At 39.3% G+C, this 9836-nt stretch overlaps 1 protein-coding gene across 1 annotated transcript; it reads left to right on the forward strand.

The window, feature by feature from the left end:
• The first annotated feature begins 127 nt into the window (after positions 1 to 127).
• RpS23 (ribosomal protein S23) lies at positions 128 to 8785 on the forward strand. Its single transcript, XM_076206434.1, has 4 exons — positions 128 to 215; positions 5011 to 5170; positions 7680 to 7864; positions 8665 to 8785. The coding sequence occupies exons 1-4, from the start codon at positions 212 to 214 to the stop codon at positions 8745 to 8747; spliced, it is 432 nt and encodes a 143-aa protein (XP_076062549.1). The 5' UTR covers positions 128 to 211; the 3' UTR covers positions 8748 to 8785.
• The last annotated feature ends 1051 nt before the right edge of the window (positions 8786 to 9836 follow it).

The following is a 9836-nucleotide window of genomic DNA, read 5'->3' on the forward strand; positions in this document are numbered from 1 at the left end:
CCTTTCCAAAGTAAACACAAAGTAAAATATGTATATTTATAATCTACAACTATTTCAAGAGGTCCAATAAATAATAATACTTTTATGTTGTATCTACTTTTTGTCAACTATTTTAAATAATTAACAGAATATAATTTATGTGGATACACTTGGACTTCGTAGTACCTGGCTAGTCACATCTCCCTTCGGTACAAAACACCACAAGAAGACCATGGGTGAGAGAGATATACAAGTATTTTTTGTATTATTATGTGTAAAACTTAATGCATACAATAATCCTGGCAAGTTATATTTGACGTGAAGGCATCCTCTGTACATAGGAAGTCCTTCAACATTTCATTATGTGGTTTTTAGTTGAATTTAGCGTATAAGTTATAAAGTGACACCAACACGTGAATCGGCAAACATGGTGGGGAAGGCTTATAAATTTTGGCCCAATTTTGTTCAACCGTTTGTAAAGGGGTGATTTTTCATATTGACACATAACTTATATGTTGTATATAGTAATCCAAGGAACGTATAATGATAATATGCTAAGGATTACAACACTTGTGTGGTACGGATGGGATGATAGCAAAAACGAGTATCGCTAGTAACGCTAAGGTATATTCTCGATATATAGTTTTCCGAGGTTTTGGTTAGACTGCTCGGTTAAGTTTTTATTAAATTTATTAGTGGCTGGGATGGTCAGATTTCCGTCGTATTGAAGGCAATACTGATTAAATGTATATTGTACAACCGCACAAAATGTGCGTCAAATGTCGGATATGCTTTAGTTTAAGTTTAAAGAAACATTACAATTAGTGATAAAGTTAGTGCAAGTTGGTGAAATTTGTGAGAATGATAAACGTTCATGAAGAAATAGTGTTATAGATGGGAACCGCATAAAATAGCCTCTTAACCTCCCCAAAAATTGAAATGGATAAGCTTGCTTTTCTAACATCTTGTTTGTAATCCTGGTTACATTGGTTGATAGTGCTTAACACTGGTATAACTGAAATGGACCACCAGTCCCAGACACTGCCATCTGCACTTAGTGTGGCAGTATGAGTATGTTGGTATGGGTGGCTCATTTGCCGTCTGACACATCCCATCGTCAACTTGGCCAATTCCTGAAATGCCGTCTTGGGATTGATAGATGTGGAGGTTGAAAATAAAATATTAGAAATTCGTCCACTGTAACCCAACCTAGGTATTATTGTAGAAGCGAACACCTACACGATATAGCATTAGAGAATTAAAAGTAATTTTGTAAATTATAAGAAATAGCATAAATATTTTTAGCAGAAATCTGTAACAGAAAACTATGCTAAATGCTATGCACAAACTAACAGTCACATTGTCTCCTATTGATGATTATTTGGAGGTAGAACACAAGAACCCTGATGACCTCTATAAATATAGGGACTGCATTAAAAAGTGCAGGTTGTTGGAAATAGACAAATTTGTCACATTTTAATTTCTTTGCCCTTAGCGGCTTTGGTTGCTTGAGACGCCATTTTTGTTTTGGTAGAGGCAGAGGCTGAAGATATTAAAAGTATGATAAATTTGTCAATTCTCTCCTAACCTAACCTTTTGGGGGTAGAAGACGAGAATCCTGATGACCTGTATAATTATAGGGACTGCATTACAAAGTGCAGGTTGTTAGAATAGACAAATTTGTCACATTTTAATTTCTTTGCCATTAGCGGCTTTGGTTGCTTGAGACACCATTTTTGTTTTGGTAGAGGCAGAGGCCGAAGTAATTGAAGTGATAAATTTGTCAATTCTCTCCTAACCTAACCTGTATTCAGTAAAGCAGTATCTGTAATTCTAGAGGTCACCAGGGTCGTCTCCAAGCACTGAATCAATGAAAATGAAGATAGCGTCTAAAGAAGTCAAAACAACTTAATTTGTTTTTGTATATGTTTTAGCATTGTTTTCTGATATTAATTTCTGCCAAGATTTTTTTTTTTATTACATTCATGTATTGTGATTTACAAAATATTTAATTTTCGAATGCTATACCACATAGATGTGCACTTAGAATACCTAATTTTCTATTGCTATATTGTGTAGGTTTGCACTTAAAAAATTTACCCTAACCTAACTATGGTGGGCCAACTTGGTGAGGTAGATGGGCCAGGTTCACCCTTCTTGGCTTATCTGGGAACTTTGGCAACCACTTGTTTAGTTTGTCATTGAAGCACTCCATTGATGGTGTTCTAGTAAATTCTCAGGCTTCATGGACAATTGAATACCCCAGCTCTAGTATGCAGAAAGGAATTGTATTTACCCAGTTGTACATGAATATATCAGTCTTTTTTCCTCCCTACAAGGGATGTAGCCAAAAAGACAAAGGCATAAAATCCACTATATTGTTTTAGTTTTGCACACCTATGTGATATAGCATTAGAAAATTGAATATTAATATTGTATATTATAATACATGAGCGTAATGTGCAATTTTCTTGGCGGAAATAACAACCAAAAAAAAAAACTTGCTACAAGCGAATTTACTAATGAATGAAGCTGCTAGGATACGGTGCAGACGCTGTGCCAGACCTGTCCCTATCAGACGACTGCTTTCACATTGTGGACTGGGTGTTCTCCAACTCCATGTGACGTTAATAAGCACTTACAAAGACAATAGGGCTTCCTTGGACTTCATGAGAGAACATGGCGATCTGCCGTTGTCTATTAATTGCCTGAGGTACAATAATAATTTTGCTGTCGGCATCCGTGATGACAACGATGTCCCAGGTGATCTTAAGAATTTGAGGTACCAAATTACTAAACATTGGTTTAGTCAGGTTAGGTAAGACTAATTTATCATCCTTTAATTTCTTCGACCTCTGCGCATATGAAAACAAACATGGCGTATCATTCATCCACCGCGACTTCGTTCATGAAAAAATAAGCCAAGAAAACCGCAAATTATGTTGGTCTTATAATTTTCTATTGCTATATCATGCAGGTGTGCACAACTGAAATTTTACCAAATCCACTTACGCCCATTTCATCCCCATATATTCCACTTCTATTCCCCCCCCCCCCCCAATCTCTCCCTCTCTCTTATCTTGGCTCCTGGATGACAGGTCATTTCTGCGTCTTGCCCACTGCCTTGGGTCAGACACAACAAGGCTGCTTTGTTTAATTGGCGACCACCCCTCTGTCTCCACATACAGAAAAAGAGGAGATTGAGAGAAATCTCTTTGGGCTGCATCAAATTATTTTTCACATGTATTCCTATCTCCCACCCACTCCCTTTCATGCATCACAGCATCATTCATACACAACCATTCTCCATTCACCCCTATCTTCTGTTTTCTCCCATCCTCAACAGATATTTCCCTTTCCCAATGCCCCTTTACCCCATCCATCCATCTCGTCTTTGGTCACCCCCTCATGTTCACTCCTTCCACACACCTTTTACCAATCTTTCATCACTCATTCTTTCCATGTATCCAAACCATACCAATACTCTTTTATCAACCCTATCTCCCAACTCATTTTTCCACCCCCATTCTCCTCTTCACCTCATTTCTCACTCAATCCAGCCTAGTAACCCCTATCATACATCTCAGGCACCTCATCTTTAACGCATTCAAACTCATATATTCCATGTTTCTAGCCCAAACAGTGCTGTCAGCACAATCACTCCATACAGTCTCCTTAGCATCTGTTCCTAAATGTCTATTTCTCATTACACTTTTTAGTCCCCCCAAAGCATTTACTTCTCTCGATCTACATTCTACCCCCAACTCCCTTTCTTGCCATATTTGCACCCAAGTATCTAAAACTATCCACTTTACATCTCATAACCTTACTTTTACCTACATTTATCTTCAACTTCCTTCTTTTGCACACCTTCCCAAACTGTCAACTTCTTCAATCCCTCTGATCTTGCCATAAGTGCAGTGTCATCAGCAAACAACAACTGGATTGTCTCCCACTTTTCTCCCATTTTCTTAACCATCCCAAATCCCTGACCCATTACCTTAGCATTTACCTCTTGCACCAACCCCCATCCATGTATAAATTCAGCAGCCGTGGCAACATAGCACGTTCCTGGTGAAGTCCCGCCTTTACCTCAAACAATTTGCACTCTCCATTTCTAACTCTAACACAGGCTCTATTACTCCCATAAAAACTTGACTGCTATTACCCCCTTACCAGGGAGGTAGACGAACTCAAAAGGCATATTCCACTCCCATCCACCACCTTTTCCTCCCTCTCATCCTAGCCAATGGATGATGGGTCATTTCTGCATCTAGCCCATCACCCTACATCAAGAGTAATGCAGATCCAGATGTAAAGTGCTTAATCTACTTAACCCCTACACATTGCTATTAAAAAATAGCATATGGATATGTGCAAGATCCTTTATTGTGCACATATTCTTGATACTTAAGGGGATACTCAACAGTGATACAGGCAAAAAAAAAGATCAATAAATGTAATTTTATTTTTTACGTGATTTATGCACCTCAAAGTAATACGAACCTATTGCGGTAGATACATGACACTGAAACTTTTAAATCCCTTTTTCTCAAAATGAGAAAAATACACTTTAAATTTCACAAAAAAAAAGAAACATTTAGAGCTTCTTGAAAATTCTCATAGCTATACAATTTGGGTGTGTACACATCGTGTAGTTTTGCTTTTTTATAAAGTGAAAGTTAAGCCTTGGGAGCGTTTAATTGATGGAAAATACGGACATCATAAAAATACACATATTTGCGATGTATGGACAATTTTAACAAAAATAAAACTACAGGATTTATATGTTATTTAAGTATTACCATGCAAAAGCTGGGGTCTGGGACAACTATTACAATTTTCATTTATGAAGACTTAACAACGGTATGATGTCATAACACAAGTACTTATTTTGGCAAAACATCAGCGTCTAGATTTTAAACAAAAACCTGAAAGTTTGAACAAAAAATATTGAGAACTTTTTTATATATATATAAATATTTTTACTTCACTGTAGAGCCTCCCCTTAATAATCCTATTTTGTTCCAGGTAAGCCACGAGGTCTGCGCACGGCTCGCAAGCACGTAAACCATCGCCGAGACCAGAGATGGCATGATAAAGACTACAAGAAAGCTCATCTTGGTACCAGATGGAAGGCTAACCCCTTCGGAGGAGCTTCACATGCAAAAGGCATTGTTCTGGAAAAGATGTAAGTGTGCTGTTTGTACTCTTACACTGCAGTACGAGATCATAACAAATTAGTTAATTGTGAACTGAATTTGTGGTCTTGGCCTGTTACCAAGAGATTGATTGGTTACAATCTTATGACAGGTTGGAATTTGATGTGCATATCAGAAAATTGTATGTTCAGTAACAGTTTAAGAATGTGTGGTGATGCAGTGTAGCACTTAAATATACAGACAGTGCTTGGCCAGTAACTACATTCTGATGCACATATCTGTTGATAGTGGGGAGAAGTTTGGACATGTATATTGCAGCGGAAAATCATGCCAATGCTTGAAATTAATTTGTCGATACATTGCCCCTGACCTCTTGCATAAAACTTGCAGCCTTCAATGCAATGTTCAGAAGATAATTAAAGTTAACCTGGGCCAAGATGGTTAGTGGAATGGTAGTCCAGGGAGCATTAATAGATTATGTAACAGTACCAAGATAGAAGAGTTCTGGGTATGGATGTGTTCAGAGAAGAGGATGGTGAGGAGCTGATCATCATTTGGAAAGGGAGTTTAGAAAGATGAAAGGGAAGGAAGGCAGAGGTGCTGAATGAGGGGAAGAATGTCATAGATGAAAGATGAAGTAGGGATAGAGGAAGGGAAGGAAAGGCAGAGTATGGCGAGATGATGAGGTGATGGCAGTAGTGGTAGTCAAGCATATGAATGAGGAAGCAAAGACAAACAAAATCCATTGCTAGTACATACTTCACATGCCAATCAGTTGTAGGTAAAATGCTTGAATCAATGATAAACTCTGACATAAGGTGTCAGATAACAATGATGGTTATGATGTTCTTTACTTTGACTTCATCAAAGCGTTCTATAAGGTGGCCCAATAGATACTACTAAATAAAATCAAAGCCCAATATGAGGGAAGTGTTAGAATGGATTAGAACTTAGATTGACAGAAAACAGCAGATCACCAAATGGGGGAGTGTTTCTAGTAGAGTTCCCCAGGGCTCTGTTTTGGGTCCCTTATTCATTATGTAATAAATGATTTGAACAGTGGGATTGATATTAAGTTTATGGATGACACTAAAATAGAATGCCTAATTAGGTCAGGAGACAACGCAGAGATTCTGCAGGGTAATCTTAACAAATTGTTCACATGGTCGGTGATGTGGCAAATTAACTTCAATGTCTCAAAGTGCAGTGTGTTAAACTTCGGGCTACACTACCCCCCCAAAAAACAGTTTATATAGCTGATTTTTAGAGAAATCAGTGCGAGAGAGACATGGGAGTTCTAGTAAATCATGACCTTCAATCCAGGGAACTGCATTAGCACCAGGAATAAACCTAACGGAGCACTGGGATTCATTGCTATGATTGTTATGAATAGAAGTGCACATGTAGTTATCAAACTGTAGCATTTGTTAGACCCATCCTTGACTGTACGGTACAGTTGTGGTCTGGTCTTATAAAATGGACATCAGTTCACTAGAATCGGTACAGAGGAGAATGATCAAAATTATACATGGGCTCATAAATTTACCTAATGAACAGAGGCTTAGACACCTTAACCCCTTCCATACGGTGCCGCACACGTAGGCGTCATGGACTTAGATCTCGGTGGCAGCAGCCAATGCCAGCCGTACGACGTGTCGTAATAATACTCGCATCATAAAATATAGTCACCGCTTATATCGATCGTTCTCTCTTCACCCGTGAATTTTGATAACCATAGAAAATGCGATTATAAAAGAATTAGAAAGAATGTCATTATGGAGGGGCGACTACAATAAATATAATCAAGACGCCGATATGGCAGCCTCGCGAATACACTCGCTCCCCATGACGCCTACGTGTGCGGCACCATATGGAAGGGGTTAACTTACACTTTGGGCAGATGCAGAGGGCATGGTGAACTAATAAGAGATGTTCAAGTGGATCAAAGTCTTTAATAAGGGTGATGCAAACAAGATCATATTAAGACAACAGGTCAGGACTGACAGTAATGGATTTAAATTGGATAAATTTAGATTTAAGAGGGAAATAAGCAAGAATTGGTTTACTAATAGGGTGGTCAATGAATGGAATAGGCTTAGTAACCATATAGTAAGCGCTGAATCTATTGGTTGTTTTAAGAAACTGTTATGTAACTTTATGGATAGGAATGATAGGTGGGAATGGATATTGAATTGCCTAGTATGCCTTATGGTCTCTTGCAATATCCATTCTTATGTTCCTCTGCAGTCAATACCCCCAGTGCTGTGAAGGTATTGTCTTGCTGCATTGCTTCAGACCTAGGCAGTGGGTGGGGAAGCAGTTGTCTTCTTTTACAAGAATTTAAGGTAAAAGGGGAAATTAATAGCTGTGTGATAGGTGGAGGGTAGGTATGTGCTTTGGCTGTCAACCATCTTATGAAAGGGGGGAAAGCCTTTTGGTATCTAGGTAGGGGCTACTGAAGACGTGCTCCTTATAGAACAATGTCTTTTGTAAAAAATTGTAGGGTGTGTACTAAATTTTTTCCTCCTCCTTCCTCAGTGGTATTGAGGCCAAGCAGCCCAACTCTGCTATCCGTAAATGTGTCAGGGTTCAGCTGATCAAGAATGGAAAGAAGATCTCTGCCTTTGTACCCCGTGACGGTTGCCTAAACTTTATTGAGGAAAACGATGAAGTTTTGGTGGCAGGTTTTGGCAGAAAGGGTCATGCTGTTGGTGATATTCCAGGTAAGTGCTAGCAATTGTGAAGCTTTTTGCTCCTAAACACCAGTTCATGATTAAACACAACAAACAAGAGTTGCTTTTGTCCATTATTCCTTTATTATTTGTTTGTTCATCTACCTCCTTGTCAGAGCACCACAAGTTGCACATACATGTATATACCAGTGGCTTTTCCCCCTCACAAGGGAGATAGCAAAAGTCAAAGGCATAAATCCACACCCACCCATTTCATCCCCACATACTCCACTACCATTCACCACCCCTCCCTCCCTCCCTCTTTTCTTAACTCCTGGATGACTGGTCATCTCTGCATATCGCCCACTGCCCAGGGTCAGAAGTAATGTAGTAAGGCCACTTCATATAACCGGTGCCCATCGCCTCAAGCAGAAAAAGAGAAAACTGGGAGAAATCCCTTCGGGCTGCATCAAAATATCATTCACACATACTCCCCATCCCCCACCCACCCCCTTCCATGTGTCACAGCATCATTCATACACAATCCTTCTCCGCTCACCCCTTTCTTCTGTCTTTTCCCTTTTCAACAGACTTTCCCCTCTTTCCCAATGCCCCTTTTACCCCATCTATCCATCTCAACCTTGGTCATCCCCTCTAGAAGTACATATATATACCAAAGTCTCTTTCTCCCTAACAAGGGAAGTAGCCAAAAAACAAGGCCATAAAATCCACTCCTATTTCCCCCCTCCCTCTAGTAGTAGTAAGTTGAAATCCATACTGTACAAAAGTGGAAATCTATGCTGTCCATAATTTAGTTATCATTTATTCTTAATCTCTTCTTTGTGCCGCAGGTATTCGATTCAAGGTAGTGAAGGTCGCCAACGTATCCCTACTTGCCCTATACAAGGAAAAGAAGGAGAGGCCGAGGTCTTAGGTTTGCTTGTCCATGAATAAATGGGAGAATAAAAAGAAGTTTATCTCTTTCCTGTTACTGTTTGAAAAAAAAAAGGGGGGGGGGAGGTTAATCATCCTTACATCTGTTCTCAAATTGGACAAGGACTGCTATATAAAGAGGTCTTAATCTCCCATGTAAGTGGAGGGATAACATTAAACTTACCCTGGTATCCAGTACTTGTCAAGGTCTTGCAACTCCCCTATTAAGATGGAAGCTCTAAGTAAAACTGGTCCAAGACTTGGAACAGAACCAACTTGTCCCGCAAAAACCATTTCTATTGCAGTTTTTGGAAAATAAAAAATTCCTGGCCATCTATTACCAGTTCATAAGAGCCACTCAAAAATATACCTCTACAGTTTCATTCCCATTAATCTTCAAACCAAACCTTAATTTACTAACACTGCCGAATGGCCCTGAGTGACAGGATGCCCTAATAGGGCATCAGCATTCAGACACCAAAATCCTCCCATTAGAATATATTAAAATGACAAAATTCAAAATCATTTTCCTTCACACTCGAGTACCACCAAAAAACAGAACGGGAAAGATGCATCAATATACCACTCCAATATCTACAGCCTACCCAAACAACACAAGCACAATCACACTTTGTGACTAAACAAACTCTTCAAGAAGATCGCCAGATAAAAGTTCAGAAAACTTTCCCCACACTGGCATACCTGCACTAAGACTATACAGATACAGAATAGACCTAGCCATAGGTTCACACTACCCCAGATGCAACCATCACAGAAGAGTGATTCGTGGTCATGCTCATTGGTTGTCTAGTTTTCTTCTGCAAGAGACTTTGCAATAGATAATGTATTCTCTTCCTCTTCAAATAACCATTAGGCCTTGTGCAGTAGCATCTCGAGAGTATGGGCAGCCTACACAATTGAGCTGTCCTATTTAGGAGCACCCTACATTATACATGGGGAATGGGCTAGAAAATGTACCATAAGTATTGCCTCCCCACACCTGACCAGGCACTTGTGACTTGCATGGTCACCCATAATGTGGAACAAATATTAACAGGAATGACAAGTGATGCAACAACAGTACTTCCAA

This window comes from Oratosquilla oratoria, chromosome 23 (genome assembly GCF_046742065.1).
Source record: "Oratosquilla oratoria isolate Oo_2021 chromosome 23, ASM4674206v1, whole genome shotgun sequence".
NCBI classification, from domain to species: Eukaryota; Metazoa; Arthropoda; class Malacostraca; order Stomatopoda; family Squillidae; genus Oratosquilla; species Oratosquilla oratoria.

Excerpts from the sequence above, each read along its gene's own strand:
- RpS23 (XM_076206434.1), top strand. Across the intron at positions 5,171-7,679 it reads GGCATTGTTCTGGAAAAGAT|TGGTATTGAGGCCAAGCAGC; the intron begins GTAAGTGTGCTG and ends CTCCTTCCTCAG. Across the intron at positions 7,865-8,664 it reads TGCTGTTGGTGATATTCCAG|GTATTCGATTCAAGGTAGTG; the intron begins GTAAGTGCTAGC and ends TTTGTGCCGCAG.